Consider the following 25,320-nt stretch of genomic DNA (forward strand, 5'->3'; position numbering starts at 1 on the left):
TACTTCTGCACTGTGTATTATATCAAGAGGTACCTCTGGACAGAGAAAGAGCGGCAGGGCATCGTGGAGTTGATGAAGTTGTAAGAGGTCCGAGCAGATGTAATTTCGATGTATTGCTCAAAGTTTGTTTACATGTGACCACAGAGAGGGTTCAAAGGGTTCAAATGGCTCTGAGCACTATGGGACTTAACATCTGAGGTCATCAGTCCCCTAGAACTTAGAACTACTAAAACCTAACTAACCTAAGAACATCACACACATCCATGCCCGAGGCAGGATTCGAACCTGCGACCGTAGCGGTCGCACGGTTCCAGACTGAAGCGCCTAGAACCGCTCGGCCACCACAGCCGGCCAACAGAGAGGAGATGAACAGCTTTAGTTGAGATGGCATAAGAAGAACCCCGACAGTTCGTAGCGCTGTTGCCACCTTCAACTCCAAAGCGCTATCGGCCGCTGGCGAAAACAGCAGCTGTCTTCAGAGATGTTGCAGCACTGAGGCGTTGCCATAGAGACATTTACAAAATCGCGTTACATTATTGGTTGAAGTAGGCGCCCGAAGCTCCCACGCCGGGCCCGGTGAAACTGTCGTCGGTCAACTTACGTCGATCCAACTATAGTATGTTGCCAAGCTTTACGAAGTGGTGCAAAAATGGTTCAAAAGGCTCTAAGCACTATGGGACTTAACATCTGGGGTATCAGTCCCATGAACTTAGAACTACTTAAACCTAACTAACCTAAGGACATTACACACATCCATGCCCGAGGCAGGATTCGAACCTGAGACCGTAGCAGCAGCGCGGTTTCGGACTGAAGTGCCTAGAACTGCTCGGCCACAGCGGCCGGCTTTACAAAGTGGTGCTGCGTGCAACAATTGAAGTATGACGACATTACAGTCTGAGTCTGAAGGAGAGCATTTATCACCGTCCTGCTCTATTCATTTCGAGGCATCTGGAGGTAACACCTTCTCATTTGCTGCTGAGTGTTAGTTGAGGGGGATGCGCAGAACGGCTCAAAGGTGGGCTGCCTTCAGACGCTACGAACACGGTACAACTGCCAATTGTGACAAATTGCAGGGTATTGTTTTCCTGTGAGTGCCTAAACACTGCAGGTGGAGCTTACCGAAAGCCTCGCCGGGCCCCATGACGACCCAGTCTGCGGAGCTGGAGAGCAGTCCGTGCATCACTAGGATGGGGAAGCCGGAGCCCCCACTCGCCTTGGGGCTGGACGGCACGCGGAACATGCGCAGGATGTAGCCGTCCCCCGTCGTCACGAAGTGCTCTTCCACCGGGTAGCCGTACTTCCTCAGGAGCTGCGCCTGTCAACACACACATCACACGCCCGTTCTCGTTATGACACCTCAAGTTACCGTCGCTGAATGTTCGTAATGACACTGTCACACATTGTTTTCTTCCAGCCAGAGAACACAGTATTTTGTTCAAGGGATGTACGGTATACTATGTCTGAAATGGGAGCTAGCTCATTTACAAGTTCTGTATACAGATTCTGTCAGACACTGGTTAATTGTTTAAGGATGCTCCTACAAATAGTGGTTTCTCAGTTATCTGTATTACTAAGCGACCATCCAGGGATCGAAATTTGCAGGTTGCGAATCTAACGCCGTCCAGGGGCAACGAAAATAGGATTTCAGTATTTCATATAAATAGTGACCTACACTACTGGCCATTAAAATTGCTACACCACGAAGATGACGTGCTACAGACGCGAAATTTAACCGACAGGAAGAAGATGCTGTGATATGCAAATGATTAGCTTTTCAGAGCATTCACACAAGGTTGGCGCCGGTGGCGACACCTACAACGTCCTGACATGAGGAAAGTTTCCAACCGATTTCTCATACACAAACAGCAGTTGACCGGCGTTGCCTGGTGAAACATTGTTGTGATGCCTCGTGTCAGGAGGAGAAATGCGTACCATCACGTTTCCTACTTTGATAAAGGTCGGAGTGTAGCCTATCGCGATTGCGGTTTATCGTATCGCGACATTGCTGCTCGCGTTGGTCGAGATCCAATGACTGTTAGCAGAACATGGAATCGGTGGGTTCAGGGCGGTAATACGGAACGCCGTGCTGGATCCCAACGGCCTCGTATCACTAGCAGTCGAGATGACAGGCATCTTATCCGCATGGCTGTAACGGATCGTGCAGCCACGTCTCGATCTCTGAGTCAACAGATGGGGACGTTTGCAAGACAACAACCATCTGCACGAACAGTTCGACGACTTTTGCAGCAGCATGGACTATTAGGTCGGATACTATGACTGCGGTTACCATTGACGCTGCATCACAGACAGGAGTGCCTGCGATGGTGCCCTCAACGACGTACCTGGGTGCACGAATGGCAAAACGTCATTTTTTCGGATGAATCCAGGTTCTGTTTACAGAATCATAATGGTCGCATCCGTGTTTGGCGACATCGCGGTAAACGAACATTGGAAGCGAGTATTCGTCATCGCCATACTGGCGTATCACCCGGCGCCATGATATGGGGTGCCATTGGTTATACGCCTCGGTCACTTCTTGTTCGCATTGACGGCACTTTGAACAGTGGACGTTACATTTCAGATGTGTGACGACCCGTGGCTCTACCCTTCATTCCATCCCTGCGAAATCCTGTATTTCAGCAGGATAATGCACGACCGCATGTTGCAGGTCCTGTACGGGCCTTTCTGGATAGAGAAAATGTTCGACGGCTACCCTGGCCAGAAAATTCTCCCGATCTCTCACCAATTGAAAACGTCTGGTCAATGGTGGCCGAGCAACTGGCTCGTCACAATACGCCAGTCACTACTCTTGATGAACTGTGGTATCGTGTTAGAAGCTGCATGGGCAGCTGTACCTGTACACGCCATCCAAGCTCTGTTTGACTCAATGCTCAGGCGTATCAGGGCCGTTATTAGGGCCAGAGGTGGTTGTTCTGGGTACTGATTTCTCAGGATCTATGCACCCAAATTGCGTGAAAATGTAATCACATGTCAGTTCTAGTATAATATATTCGTGCAATGAATACCCTTTTATTATCTGCAGTTCTTCCTTATGTAGACATTTTAATGGCCAGTAGCGTATATATTACGACTTTTGAACACTATTAAGGTAAATACATTGTTTGTTCTCTATCAAAATCTTTCATTTACTAACTATGCCTATCAGTAGTTAGTGCCTTCAGTGTTTAGAATCTTTTATTTAGCTGGCAGTATTGCCGCTCGCTGTGTTGCAGTAGTTCGAGTAACGAAGATTTTTGTGAGGTAAGTGATTCGTGAAAGGTATAGGTTATTGTTAGTCAGGGCCATTCTTTTGTAGGGATTATTGGAAGTCAGACTGCGTTGCGCTAAAATAACGTAGAAGTTTACCAGCACAGTCATTATTAAGCTTCAAAAGGTTCAACACGGCAAGACAACTTCTGTAGTTATAAAATGTGTGAACGTCTTGAGGCAGCGTAACTCTACCCGTGCAAATTCCCAGACTACCTTAATCCAATAATTGATCAGTCAGAAGAATCTATTACATGCAAGCAGTTCTGTGGTAAACCATATTCAATTTTTTAGTGTTCGGATACTAGGAAATCTTACCGGGTGTGTTATGTAACTTTAGCCTACACGACTGAGTTATACGTTTTCCCATCTGTCGCTATCTGCCACAGTTATCATTTTTATGCATTTTCTAAAACTATTAGTCTCCATTCATATTGAATATGATGCTTTCTTTCCAAAATATCTTAAAGATATAATATATTACTTTTTAAAAGTAACTGAAAGAATATAACGAACATTTGATGGAGTTGAGATCTATTTTATTCACTCATAATCTTTTCTATAGTCGGTTATTAGATAATGATCTCATCTGAATGGTGATGGAAGTTCATTAACGGTTGCTTATCAAAAATGCAGCTCTTGTTTTTGGTGCCAGCTCTGCAATACCCTCCAAGCTGTACGGAATCGCTACGGTGATTCACTGGTTTGGGCTCATTGTGTTTCCGAACAATAGCTTAGGTCTTTTCGATTGAAGTAAGTCTTTATGTCGATCAAATGTGTGTCTCTTTACTTTAAAGTTACACTTTTGTTGATTATCGCATTGGTCCAACAACGGTATTTAGTCGAAAACAGCTATAGTCTCTATAGTCGACTGCGATAACGAGCTGATTAATTTTGTGGAAAAGTGCATTCACAGAATCTTACGGTACATTTAAAAATTACATTATCAAGTTGACAATATTACAAAAATCATAGAAGAAACAAAACCACCTAACCAATTAACTGCATAAAGTCTCTCATAAATACCGCCGTATGGAGAGTAACTTAGAAAGTATTGTTTCCATGATAACGTTGTGGTATGTTTTGTCAGCGTACAAACCAAGAAAAAACTTCACTGAAATAATGGTTTCCATGATTACAGCTGTAGCAGACATCTAAAATCATAATGACAGATTACTAATTGCAAAAGCAACATGAACTGATGAGCCTAATGTTTGTGGCGAGCTGGATTCTTAAATCAACGGATGAAACAAACAGAAAAACCGTCAGAGGAAAAGTGTTATCGAAGATAAGCGTGAAAATAATTGCGTTGCTGGTATCACATGGGATTCAAGTGCTTTTTAAGTTCTGGGCTTCGCAGATGAAATTTATCGTAGGTTAACTCGTAAGTCTTGCGAAAACAAACCACTTATGTCTTTTTGCCGACTCATCTGTTTATCAACTAGCTCCACACATCTGCTTGCCACAGATTCATTAATGTGTTATCGAATATTACTTCCTGTCACAAATATTCCTTTTGTTCTGTAACACAAAGGAAAGAGCCGTCGCACGACAAATGCTGGGATGGGATTCCGAATAATACACATAAGCAAGGCAAACACTGAATTTTAAAGATTTAGACTCTACCAGTAACTCCACCCTGATTCTTTAAGGACTCGAACTCCCATGAAGAGTTTCAGACCTCTGTCTGATTACTTTACAAATGAGTTAATGCGTTAAACATTCGACGTTAAGTACGTGAAACCTTTATGGATGAAGATTCAAAACCATAATTATGCTAAAAAAAAGTAACGTATCTTTTCCTCCTAAACTATCTGTCGTGCGCTTATACAATTGTCCAGGTGCATTCAGTGGTATATGTGGGTACTGTCTGCAAAATGTTTGTTAGTAACGTTAGTAGTAGGAAAGAAATACATTAAAATTTCATGCCTGACACTGCCGTTTTACTTCATGAACATTGAAATTACCATAAGCAATAAACATCTTTCCTTTCATTACTTTGTGCAGTGTGCAGTAAGAAAAAGTTTCGGAAAGGTTTGATATTATGCGTAACGTTTGTTGGAATTCGCTAAGTGCCCTCTTTCTCGAATACTGGAAGAACGCTGGGTGGGTAATTTGCTTGCCGTGAAACATTAATACGAGGGCTGGAACTTTAATAGTGGCAACTATTTATTTACAGCTCGTACAAAATAGATACGCGTTTCAAAGTTTTACTGACCTTCAAAGTAGTCACCAGCTTTGTGTATAACCCGTTACCAGCGATGTGGAAGTCGTAGGATACTCTTAGCAGTGCCAGTTGTGTTGACAGTTCGAGCGACGCGGTCTATTGCCCGACGAATTTGTGGCAGTTCTGAAGCGAATGCCGTGAAGTGTTTCCTTCAGTTTAGAAATCGAGTTGAACTTACGCGGGCTTAAGTCAGGGGAGTGTGTAAGGTGTCAGGCAAATCCAACACCTTCCATGAAAACCCTGACATGATAAGCAAATCCAGTAGTATGTCACATAGCTCCGAATAAATCGTGACATTAAATTAACCAAAGTAATACGAGTAACGAATGAGCAAATGGAATACCACAGACTAACTCAAGAATGTCTAAATGCATGTCATACCTTCCCACCGTGAGACAGACGCAGTTCCGAGGGGAGAAACGAGAACAGAAGCCGAGAACAAAACAGTGTTAAGCTGGAAGGCGCTACGATAAGGAACGGACGGACACCCACGTCGCCAGCTAACCGCTAGGACCACCCCCCAACCCATGTTAAAAGCTAGAGCCCTCCAGAAGAACAGTATAGATCTTACGATAACACAAAAAGGGCCACCCCAGCTGCAAGTTTTAGCGTGAGACTTTTCCGCATCTCTGTTACGTCAGGACCACCCCCCATCCCATGTTAAAAGATAGAGCCCTCCAGAAGAACAGTATAGATCTTACGATAACACTACAAGGACCACACCAGCTGCAAGTTTTAGCGTGAGACTTTTTCGCGTCTCTGTTACGTTGCAAACTTTAAAAACATTGCCCCACCACGAAAAGTATAACATTTCTCATTGGAGAGACAGAATTTTTGTAGGCAGAGCTTAAGGTTAACATTGAGACCCTGATTGGTCAGATGAAAACACAGCCAGATAGTTTTTTTTAACCAACTTCGGTAAATTGTAGTAAGGAGAAGTTAGGAGACAGTTGCTTCCGAGACGGCGAGGTGAGCGGAGCTGTGCTGCCCATCGCCCCCTGATGAACACCGACAAGGTAATGAACGCACGCGATGCCGCATAACAGCGCATAAAGCTTCACTCAGAACTGCAGAAGTCTCATCTGTTACACCCCCTTTTTGAGTAATACTAGTGTCGATCGTCAATTAAAGATCATGGTGTTCACATTTGCAACTTGAAGTAAAAATCTGAAACGTGATGATTTTTCTGTTATATAGATATTGAGAAGCCACATCAGCCACTGTAATTTACGAGAAGTTAGATAAGTAATTAAAGATAATTGAGGGTCACTGTAGACCATTTTTATAGTTTTCTCTTTTGTGAAACTTAATATAAACCTAGATTATAGATGTGATATGGCATAGGCCATCCTTCGATTCATTTTAGAACTTGGAAACCCATTCAGGGAATATTCGTTCACATTTTTGTTGAACGCAGTTGGTTTTTACCATCCTGTATTAAAACATTTCCTTTAATCAATAGTGCAATTTATAAACAATGTTTTGTGAGCAGAATAAAATTTCCAGTGGTAATCTTAACTGATATTTCGACGTTATTTTACCAGCTAACTAAAAATAGGAAAGCCTTGAACCCCTTCCACTAAATTTAGTTAGTATTAAGATTCTTTTACAGGGAGTGCAGTGGAGCTGACGCTGAAAGCATTAAGTATTTGGTTATATCATCGCTAGTCTCACTGAACTCTTCTGAACTCTACATGTCATGTGTGGTCTGGCGTCTCCTTACCAGCAACAGGTCCCAGGTTCAAATTAGCCAATTCCCTAAAAAACACGCTCAGAGCGTCGTTGTGTGAAAGTGGTAGGGAAACACGATATAGAACAGACAGACACCATGCAGAATGTTAGAAAATGGCGACCCTGCCAGGATGGTAAAATACCATGATTGAAGATCGACCACATGCCTAACTAGGTCAGAAAAATATCCTGTTAAAAAATTTTCGTAATAAAAAAAAATTTTTTTGAAAGGCATACATAGTCGAAAACAGTAGCTGCAGCGATAGATAGTAAGAAAGTATTCAATAAAAAGTGAGACATTCTAGCAGAGACAATAGCATAATTAAGTTATGAATTTTAAAAATTGTTAGAATTAAGTTTTCTCCTCAATGCAAGCGCACAGGTGACGGATACATCGTTGACAAGTTGGTTCTGACCCAACAAGTAAGTGAATGGATTGTCAAGTCGTGTGTGCAAAAAGTTTATGAAACGCGTGACATCGTATGAGCGTATGTTGACTCGAAGTAGGGCGCGTGAATTGCTTTTAAAACAGAAAATAGGGGATTCGGAAAGATTATCAATGGCAAATCGAGACCTTGACCGAATTGAGGTAGATACCCAGCATGAAAATGGACAGAGAATAGAGGACAGTACAACAGACGATGCAGTATCGCGAGAAATAGGACAGATAACGCACCATAACGAGGATAATGTACGTCAAGGCACAGAAAACATAAGTCAGCATACGACAGAGGAGCAGGAAAGTAGAGAGACAGTCGATGAGGATTCTAACTTCGTCTTGAATACGTAGAACCCATAGTACAAGTAATCAGAGCTCCCTCAACACAGAGTACAAGGAATGCGAGCAGAAACGTGTCACTGCACAGTTCAATGCAATCGGTTGCGAACCAACACTTAGGGGAAAACACAGAGCGTAGGACGTCGGAAGAAAACGCAATAGGACCCACCAATCTGGCAGAATTATTACAATTAATCACGGAAACCATGACAAGACAAAATAAAGAAATTTCGAACCAAATTAAAATTCAGAATGCAGAAACCACGAGACAAATGCGTGAGATTAAAGAACAAAACAAAAAAATTCAGTTACACTTCAGTCATATTGAAGACGAGGCAAAAGAATCTCGAGAAGTGATAGGAAAATAGGAAACTTAATAACAGGTCGCAATCAATTGAGAACAGACATTGACAAGGTACAAGCGGACGTACAAACATTGCGTAATGACATTCAGGACGAGATCAAAACATTACGTAACAACACCCAGGGAGAAGTCAAGAAACTAGAGAAACAGACAAACGAAATTACTAGACAAGCAGCAGGTACAGCGCGTAAAATTGTTGAAAACAGTGCGTTACACAAACGTATCACAAAAGCAGCGCTGAAAAGATATGATAACCGCATAGTCAAAATAGAAGCGCAAACGAAGCGACAATTTCAGAAATTGCCAACAGAGTTGTTGCTAACCATTGAAGAGCGTAGTGAACAGGATCGAACAAGCACAGAGTTGCAACCACATCCGTATCTGTAACAGCACCGGAAAAACAAGCAATTAACGAAGATATTACGCATTTGCGATTCCAATCACAGGCGGAAAGTAACATACGTGAAATCAGACAGCCTGCACAGTAACAAACACGTTTCGAAATTCTTGATGAACAAACGTCATCACAAACACATGCGGAACCACAAATGTAAGTTTCAAGACAGTGTGGATCGTGCAATGAAGCAGCAAGGTTAGCCAGACAAGATACCGAACCAATACCTGACAATGGAAAGCCAGGTCGCGAAGAGTACAGTGCAATGCATTCAGCTACACGTTCACAACCGATGGAAGAAAATTATTGCGTACCACTCCAACGATACTACGCAAGGGTAGGCGAAAGTTACAGTGGACAATATCCAATGGATCTACCACAACCGGAAAGAACGACAGGAGAAATCATCAGAAACAAAAGTGGCGAAGAATCGCGAATTTCATATGGAACTATGACGAAGTACGACAACAATCATTTCCTCACAGTCAGAAAATTTCAACACTTTCGAGAAGGATACTCATTACATCCACGAACTTTTAATGATCAATTCCGAGTAGGATTACCAGAACACTGGACGCTAGCACACAAATTAGACTTTATATGTGCACACATGTCAGGAACAGTCGCAGAAACCATGCAGAATGTTGCAGCGACATGCCAATCGTACGAAGATTTCAGAGAGAAGTTTCTCTCACGATATTGGTCCAGCGAAGCACAGAACAGAGTGAAGTACGAATTATTACACAACCCATATTTTGAAAATTCAGGAGAGAAGAGTCCCGTGAAATTTTTCGAATTAATGGCAAAGAAAAATCAATGCTTAGATGTACCATACAGTGACGGAGAGTTGATTAAATTATGCGCGATGAAGCTACCATTGAAATACCAGCAATCATTAGTAGGTCGCGGAGGCAATGACGTCGAAGCATTTAAAGGTATTCTAAGGGAACTAGAGTTCAAATTTTCGGAAGATGACGCAAGAAAAAGACGAAGCGCACTTGAAAACGGAAGTAAAAAGCAGTGGAATCCACAAGACACAGTACGAAGAAACAATAATTACGAACCGTGTGATAACTTCGCACTAAGAAACGACAATAGATTTCAACAAAGAACCGGTTATGGATTTAGAAGAGAATATGGCAACAACTATAATTCACCCAGGAACGGCAACAACTATTACAGAGGGAGTAACGACAACCGGAATGGGTATTGGAGCGCCAATAGACCGACAAATTATCAACAAAGAAACCAATATCAACAAGCGGATCAAGAAAAGAGAATACAGATAGAAGAGGTGGAGGTAAGACCACCAAACCCCGATAAACGTTCGAATTGACAGCTAAGCGCCCATGCCAAAGAGAATGACGCACCGAACCAGGACAATGGCAGCACCTTGAACAGAGAAGTAAAAACCTTATCACGAGAAGAGAAGAAGAAAGAAACAAAACCGCAGGGACCAGATGGACACGAAGACAGGAAAATAACAATATCGTGTTGGGACGAAATTAATTGGGAGCATACTGACGAGGAAGATGAATTACCAGAGGCATGCACAACGAATGTAGGAGGAAAGAACGAAGTAATGAGTATTGCAGAGCTATTTGAGATGGAAATCTGGGAAAACGAATTCAATGAGGATAATGCGCAGTCGACAGCAGTTGAAAATAAGTTACGAGTGGGCACACAACCCAATGTATATAAGGAAGGAAGTTATGAATCGATAATTAGAGCATTTAGATGCGATTATGTGGAAGTAGCGACGAAGAGGAAGAAGATAGACGAGGACGAGGAAAAAGTAGAGGATGTTGAAGAAAGCGTAAATGAAGGAAGAAATAGAGAAAAGGAAATAAAAGAGAGAAGTAGCAGTCGAAGCTTATCCTACAGAAAGTTCGAATTCACAAGGGAAATTCCTAAAAAGACTCATGTATGATTCAGTGGAGGATTCGTTGATGCAAGAAGAAGAAGAACAGAACCAACCCTTTCAAATTCAACCAATTGTGAAGGCCATGGTAAAGCATATCCCAGTCAATATTGTAATTCAGGGAATATTCGTTCACATTTTTGTTGAACGCAGTTGGTTTTTACCATCCTGTATTAAAACATTTCCTTTAATCAATAGTGCAATTTATAAACAATGTTTTGTGAGTAGAATAAAATTTCCAATGGTAATCTTAACTGATTTTTCGACGTTATTTTACCAGCTAACTAAAAATAGGAAAGCCTTGAACCCCTTCCACTAAATTTAGTTAGTATTAAGATTATTTTACAGGGAGTGCAGTGGAGCTGACGCTGAAAGCATTAAGTATTTGGTTATATCATCGCTAGTCTCACTGAACTCTTCTGAACTCTACATGCCATGTGTGGTCTGGCGTCTCCTTACCAGCAACAGGTCCCAGGTTCAAACTAGTCAATTCCCTAAAAAACATGCTCAGAGCGTCGTTGCGCGAAAGTGGTAGGGAGACACGATATAGAACAAACAGACACCACGCAGAAGGTTAGAAGTGCAGTAGTTGGTATAGTGCTTAGCAGCCCCAACAGTCAAACAAATCAATAACAGCTTGCACTGTACGTGCTTGAGCATTGTCCTGCAAAATCATGATAAGGTCCTGCAGAAAGTGTCATCACTGCTGTCTCTAAGCTGGTCGTAGGTTGTGTTCCAACAGTGTCGTAACAGATACGCTACGTGATCAAAAGTATGCGGATATCTGGCTGAAAATGACTTACGAGTTCGTGGCGCTCTCCATCGGTAATGCAGCAATTCAATATGGTGTTGGCCCATCCCTAGCTTTAATGACGGCTTCCACTCTCGCAGACATACGTTCAATCAGGTGCTGGAAGGTTTCTTGGGGAATGGCAGCCATTCTTCACGGAGTGCTGTGCTGAGGGGAGGTATCGATGTAGGTCGGTGAGGCCTGGCACGAAGTCGGCACTCCAAAACATCCCAAAGGTGTTCTTCAGGATTCAGGCCAGGGCTCTGTGCAGGCAAGTCCTTTACAGGGCTGTTATTGTCGTGTAACCACTCCTCCACAGGCCGTGCATTATGAACATGTGATCGATCGTGTTGAAAGATGTAGTCGCCATCCCTGAATCGCTCTTCAACAATGGGAAGCAAGAAGGTGCTTAAAACATCAATGTAGGCCTGTGCTGTGATAGTGCCACGCAAAACAACAAGGGGTGCAAGCCTCTCTATGAAAAACACGACGACACCATAACGCAACCGTCTCCGAATTTTACTGTTGGCACTACACACGCTGGGAGATGACGTTCATCGAGCATTCGCCATACCCACATCTTGCCATCGGATCGCCACATTGTTTACCTTGATTCGTCACTCCACTCAACGTTTTTCCCATGTTCAATCGTCCAATGTTTACGTTCCTTACACCAAGCGAGGCGTCGTTTGGCATTTACCGACGTGATGTATGACTTATGAGTAGCCGCTTGACCATGAAATCCAAGTTTTCTCACCTCCTGCCTAACTGTCATAGTACTTGCAGGGGACCCTGATACAGTTTGGATTTCCTGTGTGATGGTCTGGATACATGTCTATCTATTACACATTACGACCCTCTTCAACGGTCGGTGGTCTCTGTCAGTCAACAGACGAGGTCGGTCTGTACACTTTTGTGCTGTACGTGTCCCTTCACGTTTCCACTTCACTATCACATCGGAAACAGTGGACCTAGGGATATTTAGGAGTTTAGGAGTGTGGAAATCTCATGTACAGTCGTATGACACAAATGAGACCCAATCACCTGACCACGTTGAAGTCCTTTAGTTCTACAGAGCGCCCCATTTTGCTCCCTCACGATGTCTAATGACTATTGAGGTCGCTGATATGGAGAACCTGGCAGCAGGTGGCAGTATAAAGCACCTAATATGAAAAACGTATGTTTTTGAGGGTGTCCGCTCACCGTGATTTCAACTGTTATTGGCCCCTCCCGCCGGAGATTCGAGTCCTCCCTCGGGCTTGGGTGTGTGCGTTGTTCTTAGCATAAGTTAGTTTAAGTAGTGTGTAAGTCTAGGGACCAATGACCTCAGCAGTTTGGTTCCTTAGGAATTCACATACATCTGAACGTTTTCAACTGTTATTTCACGCCGTGATGCTTGTCTGTTAGCACTGACAGCTCCACGCAAACGCCTCTGCTGTTGGCCGTTAACTGAACGCCGTTGGCCACTGCGATGTCCGTGGTGAGAGGTTTTTCCTGAAATTTGATATTCCCAGGACACTCTCAACAGTGTGGATCTTGGAATATTGAATACCCTAACGATTTCCGAAATGGAATGTCACATGCGTCTAGCTCCAACTACCGTTCAGCGCTCGAAGTCTGTTAATACCCGTCGTGGGGCCATACTCATGACGGAAATGATTTCACATGAATCACCTGAGTATAAATGACAGCTCCACCAATGTATTGCCCTGTTAAATCTTGTGTACGCGATACTACTGCCATCTGTATAAGTGCATATCGCAATCCCGTGAGTTTTATCTCCTCAGTAAAAATGAAGTTATCATGCGGCTTTGTTGACCGGGAGTCCTATCCGGAGAAGTTCGGCCGCTGGGTTGCAAATGTTTACAGGTGACGCCACCATGGGCGGCTTGCGCGTCGGTGACGATGAGGAAAACGCAGGACCCGTCCACGAGCAGAGGAAATCTCCAACGCGGCCGGGAATCGAACCCGGGCCCGCTGCATGGTAGGCAAACACGTTACCACTCAGCTAATCAGGCGGACAACTCTTCATTGTATCGTATAATTAACATTTGGAAAAAATTTAACCTCGTTGCGGTTGTTATAACTCATGCTAAGTGAAATCTATAGGGTAACTAATGTTTCTGACGTAAAACTTTTACATTCAAAGATACAAATATTATTTAAATTCTGTTTGCTCAATAATTTGGAAAAGTATAGAATTTCCGTAAATACTTTAGTATAACATGTTAATCCAGTAGATATGAATCCTGCACTTTATAACTGTAGTTAGAATAAACATTGACGAAAAAAAAGATATAAGAATTCAGTTTTTGGCAAACGGACGGTGGTATCGGAAACTATATTTCACATGGTTCAAATGGTTCAAATGGTTCTGAGCACTATGGGACTTAACTGCTGTGGTCATCAGTCCCCTAGAACTTAGAACTACTTAAACCTAAATAACCTATGGACATCACACACATCCATGCCCGAGGTAGGATTCGAACCTGCGACCGTAGCGGTCGCGCGGTTCCAGACTGTAGCGCCTTTAACCGCTCGGCCACTCCGGCCGGCATATTTGACATGGAAATCGCACAATTTTCGTTTGTTTTACTCTCAGGTGGTAGTACCGTGATGTCATTTTTCAATAGGACAATGTTCGTCCATACGTTGCAAGTGTTCCTATGAACTGTCTGCGTGATGCTGAGGTACTCACGTGGTTAGGAAGATTCCCATATTTGTCCCCAAATAGAAAATATGTGGGACCAGATGGGACGTCATCTTCGTCTTAGTGCCAGTATATGTAGGACCAGTTGCAGTTTTGGGCTGCTTACCTCAGGAGAAGATTCAACAACGGCTTTATGAAACCCTACGCAACGAATTAGTGGATTCATCCAGACGACAGGGGGTGCAACGTCATACGGATAAGTGGCCTCATAATGACAAGTTCTTTGCAAATTTGACTCAATTTTGTACTCCTTGAAATAACATGACGTACCCTCTCAACGTGTGAAGCTTCATTTTGTTTCGACGTCGGCTTCCAGGTGCTTCACTTTTGTTGTCAGTCAGTGTAATTACACTACTGCCTATTAAAATTGCTACACCACGGAGATGACGTGCTACAGACGCGAAATTTAACCGACAGGAAGAAGATGCTGTGATATGCAAATGATTAGCTTTCCAGAGCATTCACACAAGGTTGGCGCCGATGGCGACTCCTACTACGTGCTGACATGAGGAAAGTTTCCAACCGATTTCTCATACACAAACAGCAGTTGACCGGCGTTGCCTGGTGAAACATTGTTGTGATGCCTCGTGTCAGGAGGAGAAATGCGTACCATCACGTTTCCGACTTTGATAAAGGTCGGTACCAGATTGTTGCCTATCGCGATTGCGGTTTATCGTATCGCGACATTGCTGCTCCCGTTGGTCGATATCCAATGACTGTTAGCAGAATATGGAATCGGTGGGTTCAGGACGGTAATACGGAACGCCGTGCTGGATCTCAACGGCCTCGTATCACTAGCAGTCGAGATGACAGGCATCTTATCCGCATGGCTGTAACGGATCGTGCAGCCACGTCTCGATCCCTGAGTCAACAGATGGGGATGTTTGCAAGACAACAACCATCTGCACGAACAGTTCGACAACGTTTTAAGCAGCATGGACTATCAGCTCGGAGACCATGGCTGCGGTTACCCTTGACGCTGCATCACAGACAGGAGCGCCTGCGATGGTGTACTAAACGACGAACCTGGGTACACGAATGGCAAAACATCAGTTTTTCGGATGAATCCAGGTTCTGTTTACAGCATCATGATGGTCGCATCCGTGTTTGGCGACATCGCGGTGAACGCACATTGGAAGCGTGTAGTCGTCGTCGCCATACTGGCGTATCACCCAGCGTGATGGTATGGGCTGCCATTGGTTACATGTCACAGTCAGCTCTTGTTCGCATTGACGGCACTTTGAACAGTGGACTTTACATTTCAGATGTGTGACGACCCGTGGCTCTACCCTTCATTCCATCCCTGTGAAACACTACATTTCAGCAGGATAATACACGACCGCATGTTGCAGGTTCTGTACGGGCCTTTATGGATACAGAAACTGTTTGACTGCTGCCCTGGCCAGCACATTCTCCAGATCTCTCACCAATTGGAAACGTCTGGTCAATGGTGGCAGAGCCACAGGCTCGTCACAATACGCCAGTCACTACTCTTGATGAACTGTGGTATCGTGTTGAAGCTGCATGGGCAGCTGTAACTGTACACGCCATCCAAGCTCAGTTTGACTCAATGCGCAGGCGTATCAAGGCCATTATTACGGCCAGAGGTGGTTGTTCTGGGTACTGATTTCTCAGGATCTATCCACCCAAATTGCGTGAAAATGTAATCACATGTCAGTTCTAGTATAATATATTTGTCCAATGAATACCCGTTTATCATCTGCATTTCTTCTTGGTGTAGCAATTTTAATGGCCAGTAGTGTAATCTCGTGAGGGTTATTTTGTATCTGTTGTCTTTAAAGTTTAACCTACACACGTTCGCAGATATGCAGTGCTGCATATTCAACGAATTAGCTGCTCACACCTCGCAATTCAAAAATTGCTTGTTCGCTGACTGGGCTGAGTCCACAGACCGCGTGTGGCTGGGCAGTTTCCGCCACCCTGCGACTTACCGTGTCCAGGTCGGCGTCCTCCATGTGGTAGGGCACAGCCCCGCGGACAGCAGCGGCTGCCGTGGTAGCGGCGGTCGCCACCAGCAGCAGCAGGATCGCGGGGGAGGCGGCGCCGGGCATGGTGGGCGGTGGTGGCTGGGCCTGCTCGGCAAGTGCCGCGGCCGGCGGGCCGGCCACTTTAAGTACCCGCCGGCTTATCTGTGCTTCGTCTCTGAGGGGGCATCTCGATCGCCCACCACTGATTGCGCAGTCACGTGTGAGAAGCACTTTCTGTGGTGCAGAAAGGTCATTCTAGAAACAGTTCCCCGGCCTGTGGATAAGCCATGTCACCGCGATATCCTTTCTTTCGGGGGTGCTAGTCCCGCGAGGTAAGGAGAACGTCTCTGAAGTCTGGAAGTAGGAGGTACTGGTGGAAGTAAAGCTGTGAGGGCGACTTGTGAGTCGTTGTTGAATATCTCAGTCAGTAGAGCACTTCATCTGCAACTACATCTACATTTATACTCCGCAAGCTACCCAACGGTGTGTGGCGGAGGGCACTTTACGTGCCACTGTCATTACCTCCCTTTCCTGTTCCAGTCGCGTATGGTTCTCGGGAAGAACGACTGCCGGAAAGCCTCCGTGCGCGCTCGAATCTGTCTAATTTTACATTTGTGATCTCGTCGGGAGGTATAAGTAGGGGGAAGCAATATATTCGATACCTCATCCAGAAACGCACCCTCTCGAAACCTGGACAGCAAGCTACACCGCAATGCAGAGCGCCTCTCTTGCAGAGTCTGCCACTTGAGTTTGCTAAACATCTCCGTAACGCTATCACGCTTACCAAATAACGCTGTGACGAAACGCGCCGCTCTTCTTTGGATCTTCTCTACCTCTATCTCTTCTCTATCTCCTCTATCTTGTTCAAGTGATGCAAAGGTATCAAATGAAACCATAAACTTCTAGAGAGCTTTTCAAGCCTCAAATATCTGTGATGCATACTTGCAAAATGAAGCGACGAATGAAACTTTGTACGAAGGCTGGGATTCGACACTAGGTATCCTGCTCAATGGGCAGATGCGCTATCCGTTACGCCACCCTGGCACAGTGGCTTTCCACAACTGCACAGACTATCTGAGCATGCCTCCCCCCTCAGTCCACCTGGGTTCTAATCTCGGCCTTGATACAAATTTTCATTAGATCCGTCTGCGTATACAAGGTGTTCGGGGAGGAAAGGTCAATATTTTACACAGTGATTGTATAAGTAAATCTGAACAAAATGTATTGTATGAACATAGGTCCGCAAATGCTTCGTTAGGGAGGTATGGGTATTGAAAGGAAAGTTAATTCTGCAAAACTGATGTGCGCATCGTGAACGTATACGCAATACAAAAATGGTTCAAATGGCTCTGAGCACTATGGGACTTAACTTCTGAGGTCATCAGTCCCCTACAACTTAGAACTACTTAAACCTAACTAACCTAAGGACATCACACACACATATGGCATGATTCGAACCTGCGACCGAAGGGGTCGCGCGGTTCCAGACTGTAGCGCCTAGAACCGCTCGGTCACCCCAGCCGGCCATATGCAATACAACTGGACCGCAACGTCATTTTCTTGAAAGCAATGTTTCAGAAAAGTGCAGTTTGTAACATCAATATCGACTTAAGTAGGTTTATACTATGTAAATGTGTATCTATGATTATAAAGTGTTTGTTCTTTGTTAGTTAAGGTTATTGATTTGTGTAGAGAAATTTAAAGTTTGTAGTGTATCTATGAAAAACGTTTGATGATATTTAAAATAATGGAATTGTATGAAATATGTACGTTCATAAAGAAAAATTTGTGTCCAGAATGAGATTTTCACTCTACAGCGGAGTGTGTGCTGATATGAAACTTCCTGGCAGATTAAAACTGTGTGCCGGACCGAGACTCGAACTCGGGACCTTTGCCTTTCGCGGGCACGTGCCCTATCATCTCAGCTACCCAAGCACGAGTCACGCCCCCTCCATACAGCTCTACTTCTGCCAGTACCCCGTCTCCTACCTTCCAAACTTTACAGAAGCTCTCCTGCGAACCTAGCAGAACTAGCACTCCTGAAAAAAGGATATTGCGGAGACATGGCTTAACCACAGCCTTGGGGATGTTTCCAGAATGAGATTTTCACTCTACAGCGGAGAGCTTTTGTAAAGTTTGGAAGGTAGGAGACGAGGTACTGGCAGAAGTAAAGCTGTGAGGACGGGGCGTGAGTTGTGCTTGGGTAGCTCAGATGGTAGAGCACTTGCCTTCGAAAGGCAAAGGTCCCGAGTTCGAGTCTCGGTCCGGCACACGGTTTTAATCTGCCACGAAGTTTCAGAAATTTGTGTATTGAAAGCTGGTTCATGCTTAGGGAACTTGTATTGTGAAATATAAAAGCTGTAGGGAAGCCCCTCCGCAACGGAAGTGGCTTGGCGCGAGGTAAAAGGTGGTTTTGGCGGTAGTACTGAGCGGCTCCTTGGTGGGAACGGTACGCAGTCAGTGGCTAGCCGTTGCACGGTATACATCGACTGTGACAAGGGAGGCATTTGGAAGCCGTTTTGTATGGAATTTTGCATCGGATGTGGATTCAGCTGTTGCAAGGTGCTCTTGGCAATAAGGAATGGCTCTAATGCGATAAAAGTCCGTCGCTAAGAAGAAATTGTAAAGAGCATTCAACATCAAGAGCCGTGAGTATAGTTAGCCGCCACATCGCTTGCCACCATTCTTTTTGCCACTGCTACACCAACTTCAAGATATGTATTATAGCATGGACCAGTTAATTTGTGTGCATGTTTTCAATAATAATCCAAGTGCTATAAACCTGTGTTTTGAACCTTAACAATATCCTAATCATAAACCGATGCAGGATCCCATCCTAAGTGTGCAGAAAACCGAGTATCCTGTTTCTAACAAACTAGTGATTTAGTTGTGTGTATTAAATATGCAAAAATTCAGTGCCAAAGTGTATAAATGTTACTGTCTAAAATACCTGCTCCTCATGTGATGAAAAAGGCACATAAATTAAACGTATTTGAAACGTAATTTAGCTTTGATTGCTATCATGAACGATTTTTTTTTTCGTGGTTAATCGAGATCAGTGTTGAGTAATTTGCTTTAAAGGATGAAAATATAAATTATTCCAAGAGGGGCTAAGCGTTAATTTTGGTTGAATTGAACTTTGCTTCTGAAATAATCATAGAGTTCCCTATTGGGATAGTATCAGTTTATGGGTCCCCACTATATTCTTCTCTTATTAGAAAGATAAATGGAATATTGTCGCTATCAAAGAAATCTGATGCATTTCCATAAATGAGGATATAAGCAGTGTAATTGTAGCATTATTTAATTTTATTTGTGGTATTTGTTTGTCAGTTAAGCCAGAAATCGTTTCATGCCCAACTTTAGTTCAGTGTTTCCTGCAGTAACATCTCAGTACTGAATCAAGTGATGATAGTAATTGTAACTGTTATTAGCAAAATCGTGCTTACTATGATTTCTGGTTGGTGAATTAATGGTAACTACTGCTACCTACAACTTAGATCGTCTTGTATTCTTGTGTATCCAATTTGCTATTCAAAGGGAATCTTAAATGAAAGTCACTACGATAACTAATATTCATAATGTTTCAAATTAATATGCCTAATAACGCTGGCGACCGTTTATTGTTTCATTTGTATGAACTTTTCTACTTTCATTTCCCCCAAAGTAAAGCCAGTTTAGTTTTCTATTAATTGCAATATCTACAAAACTACTGTCCGATACCCTTTCTTCCATTAGACAAACACAGGTCAAATACAAAATTCCTCCCAGAGGGTAACACTAGCTTGTGTCACTACAGGCAAGTTAAAAAACGGGTATCTAGTGTTATAAAATACGTTACACGTTTTTACATAATGTTTATTTACTTTGCATTTAGTACATAATGCATTACAACATACATGTTACCTGTATTCAGTTGAAAAAAACGTGCCACGTCTTTTAAAAACGGGTTTAACACTTATCGTACAGATGTAAGTCCACAGAACAGGTTCGACTATCCCACCATGAAAGTCAATGCACTTTTGCGCTCTAGCGATAACATGTTGTGTTGCTTATTCAGTTGTCTGTGGTTGGTTCCTAATCAATTCAGCAGCGCCCATGATGCAGCGAAACAGTTCATCTCGTGTATTTACCTGCACTTTGTGCACTTCTTATTTCATCCAGCCCCATAAACAGAAATCTAAAGGTGTAATTCAGGTGATCTAGGAGGCCAGTTAATATCAACGCCACGGCCAATCCAGCGATTAGGGTAGGTGCAGTTGAGATGGTCCATCACACCTAAGGTAACATGTGGAGGGGCACAGTCTTCGCTTGGCTAAGGAACGTCTTCCAATAGTTCCACAATGAATTTTCCAGAAAATGCAGGTACCTCTCTCCCGTCAATAGCTGACTGATTATAAATGGATCTAACAAAAGTTTACCGATCATGCCGCACCAAACATTTATGGCAAAACGAACTTAGAAATTGCTATCCACTGAAGCGTTTGTATTTTCCCGTGACCATCGACGATTATTGTGTGTGCTGTTTATTCTATGTCGTGAAAACTGGGCTTCTTCAGTCAATAGTTTGTATGGAAGCAAATGACTATTCTTAATTACCCAGTCAGCGAACTGAAGTCGTTTGGCACCGTCACCAATGTGGACATTTTGGACACGCTGTATGTGAAATAGATACAGGTTTTCTGCGTGTAATGTTTCCCATACACGTGTCTGTGGGACATTCATACGCAGGGACATCATTCTTATGCTAGTACTGGGACTTCGGTCAATACTTGCGATAATTTCTTCCTGTTCTTGCAAAGACGAAAAATGTCTACTTGGAAGGGAGCCTGTTGCACGCAAAGTGATATACACTTTGGTAAACACGCTGCGATCAGGTAATCGTCGATTCGGAAAGCGCCTGTGGTATTCTTCTCTTGCAGCGGTAGCACTACCGTCGCAGAAGCCATAAACATACACCATGTCTGCGTATTCCTCACTACTGTAGACGTGTGGCATTGTTAGCAGCGCTTGTACGAACACAGTTAACACCATACACTACACAGCTCACCGATCCGTCGCCGGTACACTACACAATGCAGCTTACACGGCACAACTGCGCAAACAGTGAGTGGTTGTACTACGTACGTCACATGACCACAATACGTGGTAGGTTACATAGCGTATTGCATAACGTATTGTGGCAGCCTGCGGCGACATTACACCAGATGTACTGCAGCGTGTACGACATTCATTACGCCAGAGATTGCAGTTGTGTGCAGCAAATGATGGCCACCACATTGAACATCTATTGGCCTGACATGTCGAGACACACTCTATTCCACTCCGTAATTGAAAACGGAAACCACGTGTGTGCGTGTACCTCACCCATCATGGTAATGTACATGTGCGTCAGTGAAAAAGACCAATAAAAAGGTGTTAGCATGTGGACGTAATGTGCTGTTCCAGTCTCTTCTGTACCTAAGGTCCATCACCGTTCCCTTTGGATCCCTACGTAATTCGGTGCTCTCCGATACACACGATCGAACAGCGGAGGAGTTGTACTCAAGCGTCAACTTTAGGTTACAATATCTCCGGATGTAATTAACATTTTACAATGCAACAAACGGCACTGATTACGTATTTGTTTATATGTTCAGATGTGCTAACAAAACTAACGGGGTTCCATTTAAAAAAAACGTAGGTTTGTGCTAAAAAACATACTTCCGTGCATTTTTTTATGGTTTGTATTAACCAATTACACTAGCCCCTCTCCTCACGTTCGGTCTGTGGAATCGATTCGTCAGTAATTGATGTGGTTTACGAAATATATCCAGCGGTAATGTTAGGTGACTCACCCTGTATACAAGGTTCTCGGAAATTCCCGTTACAATCTTCCACGACTTGTAGAGGGGAGTGAATATATAATATTTTGAATAGGAACCCATGTCCGTAAAAATACCATTCCGTATTGCAGGTGTTTTGAAACAAATTTACTAGGTAACTATGCAACGGAGTAGTCACGTTAGGGGGTTCTTAACGCCGGATCGGCTGATGTCATTGACGTTTATCCTTCCTCTGCGACCTTAATCGAGTGTCGTTCACGTGGCCATGAGTGTTACAGCAACATGGTTGAGTACACGTTTGCAGAATATACCGACATGATCCTTCTGTATGGTGAAGCTCACTGTAATGGGGGAGTTGCTCGTCACGTTTGTCAAAATCGCTATCCACAACGTCCGCCTCCATCGCATACCCTTTTTGCCACAATTACGCACATCCGAATTAGAAGAGTGCGAAAATGTTTAAGTTTCCTTTTTGTTTCTGTGGTATTTAGTGATGCATTCAAAATATTATGTAGCCACTCTCCTCTGCAAGTCCTAGAAGTTTGAAACGGGAATTTCCGAACACCCTGTATAAATGAATTTATTCCCATGGAGAACTTCTGTACCATCTCACGGACTGTTAAAGCGTATCTCTACGTAATGGGAACCATCATGTAACCAGATGATTACACCAAAACATCCCTTCAGAATAAATTAGTATACTTGAACTCTCCTTTACCATTCTTAACCTAAATTACTGCCACTTCGACGGTTTTCCGCGATTTATTGCATAATTTGCTAAATCGTACAGTCGCTGAAGTCATTCCTTTCAGAAAGCTGGAAATCAGTAAAAGAACATTATTTGTTGCCATATACCATCAAGTGTTAATTGTGATCTGTTATCAGTTACGATACGGCGCGTACACTAAAAGCCAGTAAAAAAAATAAAAGCTTTCCAGCGTTACGTCCATTACTACATGAAGAACTGCTACCTGTTAGAATGTTATCTATCCACTAGCATATCGGTGCAGATAATCTGTAATTAAGAAATTTATTTACTGACTGCGAGTATTGTACCTAAACCTTTCTGAAAATGAAGAAATGTGACATGAACCGGAGCACAACCTTCTTGGTTTTGTGAACGAATATTTTTGGAACGAATATTTTTGGCTCATTCCCTCAAAAGTCCTGCGTCCAGAATATGTGGTGATTCTTATAAAGGTTGTGTTGGAAAAAGTCCTCACGGGACGAAGTCTGTGCCGGTACTGGTATCGCCGGCCGATGTGGCCTAGCGGTTCTAGGCGCTTCAGTCCGGAACCGCGCTGCAGCTACGGTCGCAGGTTCGAATCCTGCCTCCGGCATGGATGTGTGTGATGTTCTTAGGTTAGGCAGGTTTAAGTAGTTCTAAGTCTAGGGGAATGATGACCTCAGATATTGAGTCCCATAGTGCTTAGAGCCATTTGGTACTGGTATCCTCCGACCTTTCTTCCTACTTATTTTAGGATCCTGCCTATTCCTTCGCCCTGTTATACGTGTGTATTACATGTTTTTATTTATTTTGCTTGTCTTTCCAGCTCTTTTATGTATTACGTAAATAGCATTTGCCCAAGGAATCATGGCTGATTATTAATTTTGGCACTCCAGCCGTTGTTCATTCTTGTAATAATCTCCTTGCAGTGGTTTCTGTGTAATTTAATGTTGCTGTTAGCACCTTTATCTCTGTACTAGGTGAGTACCAGACATTGCCCGAGTATATATTTGTTCCAGTTCTATTAGTCCATCTCCTCGTTCCCCCTCTCTCTGTTATTCTCTTCTGTTTCCCTCTCTGTCCATCTTCTCCCGCCCCTCTCTCTGCCCATCTGCTATCTTCCTTTTTCGTGTCCATCTGCTCCTTCCACTCTGCCCTTCTCCCCCTCCCCCTCAAAGTCCATCTCTTCCACACCTCTCTCTGTGTCTCCCTTTCTCTGTCCCTTTCATATTCCTAGTCTCTGTCCCCCTCCACCTCTCCCTCTTTCTCTGTCAATTTTCTCCTTTTTTCCTTCCGCTGTCCATCTCCTTCTCTTTCCTTTCTCTGTCCATTTCCCCCCTCCCTCTCTCTGTCCATCGCCCACTCACCCATATCTGTGACCAAAATCTCCTTCCCTATCTCTGTCTCTCCATCTGTTCCTCCAGCCTTTCTGTCTCCACGTTATCGCCCCCACCATAACATGAGGTTGCTGGTTCTTACCCTCACAGTATTTCTTTCCAGATAGTATTACTTGTACCAATTTTGGTTGAAATCGATCCAAGGGCTTAGGAAGAGCTTTTTATCCCTCTCTTTGCCCACATATCCACATTTCACGTTTATTTTTCAAATGTTGTTGCATTTCACACTTATTTGTGCACATGTTTTACCTGTATTTCTAGTGAAGTTCACCCTTAAGTTTCGTTTTCATACAACTCAAAGTTTATGGCGTCATATCTATTGAACTATTTATGGTATAATGAAACAGTTTTGGAGGTACATTCAGCGGCATATACACTACGTGATCAAAAGTATCCGGACGCCTGGCCGAAAATGACTTACAAGTTCTTGGATCCCTCCATCGGTAATACTGGAATTCAAGATGGTGTTGGCCCACCCTTAACCTTGTGGCAGCTTCCACTCTGGCAGGCATGCATTCAATCAGGTGCCGGAAGATTTCTTGGTGAATGACAGCTCATTCTTCACGGAGTGCTGCACTGAGGAGAGTTATCGATGTCGGTCGGTGAGTCCTGGCACGAAGTAGGCGTACCAAAACATCTCAGAGGTGTTCTATAGGATTCAGATCAGGAGTCTGTGCAGGCCAGTCCATTACAACGATGTTGTTGTCGTGTAACCACTCCGCCACAGGCCGTGTATTATGAACAGGTGCTCGATCGTGTTGAAAGATGCAGTCGCTATCCCCGAATTGCTCTTCAACAGTGGGAAGCAAGAAGATGCTTAAAACATCAATGTAGGCCTGTGCTGTGATAGTGCCACACAAAACAACAAGTGGTGCAAGCCCCCTCCTTGAAAAACACGACCACACCATAACACCACTGCCTCCGAATTTTACTGTCGGCACTACACACGCTGGCAGACGACGTTCACTGGGCATTCGCCATACCCACACCCCACCACCGAATCGCCACATTGTGAACCGTGATTCGTCATTCCACACAGCGTTTTTCCACTGTTCAATCGCTCCTTATACCAAACGAGGCGTCGTTTGGTATTTACCGGCTCGACCAAGAAATCCAAGTTTTCTCACCTCTTGCCTAACTGGCATAGTACTTGCAGGGGATCCTGATGCAGTTTGGAATTCCTGTGTGATGGTCTGGATAG

The 25,320-nt window shown here is 43.7% G+C and overlaps 1 protein-coding gene across 1 annotated transcript in view; it reads right to left on the reverse strand.

Annotated features, from left to right (window-relative positions):
- The window catches only part of LOC126198778 (lipase 3-like), a 76,023-nt gene extending 59,747 nt beyond the window's left edge, over positions 1 to 16,276 (reverse strand). Inside the window, exons 1-2 of the mRNA XM_049935343.1 lie at positions 16,135 to 16,276; positions 1,120 to 1,315 (exon numbers count right to left, since the gene is read on the reverse strand). Coding sequence (XP_049791300.1) covers positions 1,120 to 1,315; positions 16,135 to 16,254 — 316 coding nt within the window. The 5' untranslated portion in view covers positions 16,255 to 16,276. The remainder of the gene's footprint in view (positions 1 to 1,119; positions 1,316 to 16,134) is intronic.
- Between the last annotated feature and the right edge of the window lie 9,044 nt (positions 16,277 to 25,320).

Source organism: Schistocerca nitens, chromosome 8, assembly GCF_023898315.1.
Source record: "Schistocerca nitens isolate TAMUIC-IGC-003100 chromosome 8, iqSchNite1.1, whole genome shotgun sequence".
Taxonomy (NCBI): domain Eukaryota; kingdom Metazoa; phylum Arthropoda; class Insecta; order Orthoptera; family Acrididae; genus Schistocerca; species Schistocerca nitens.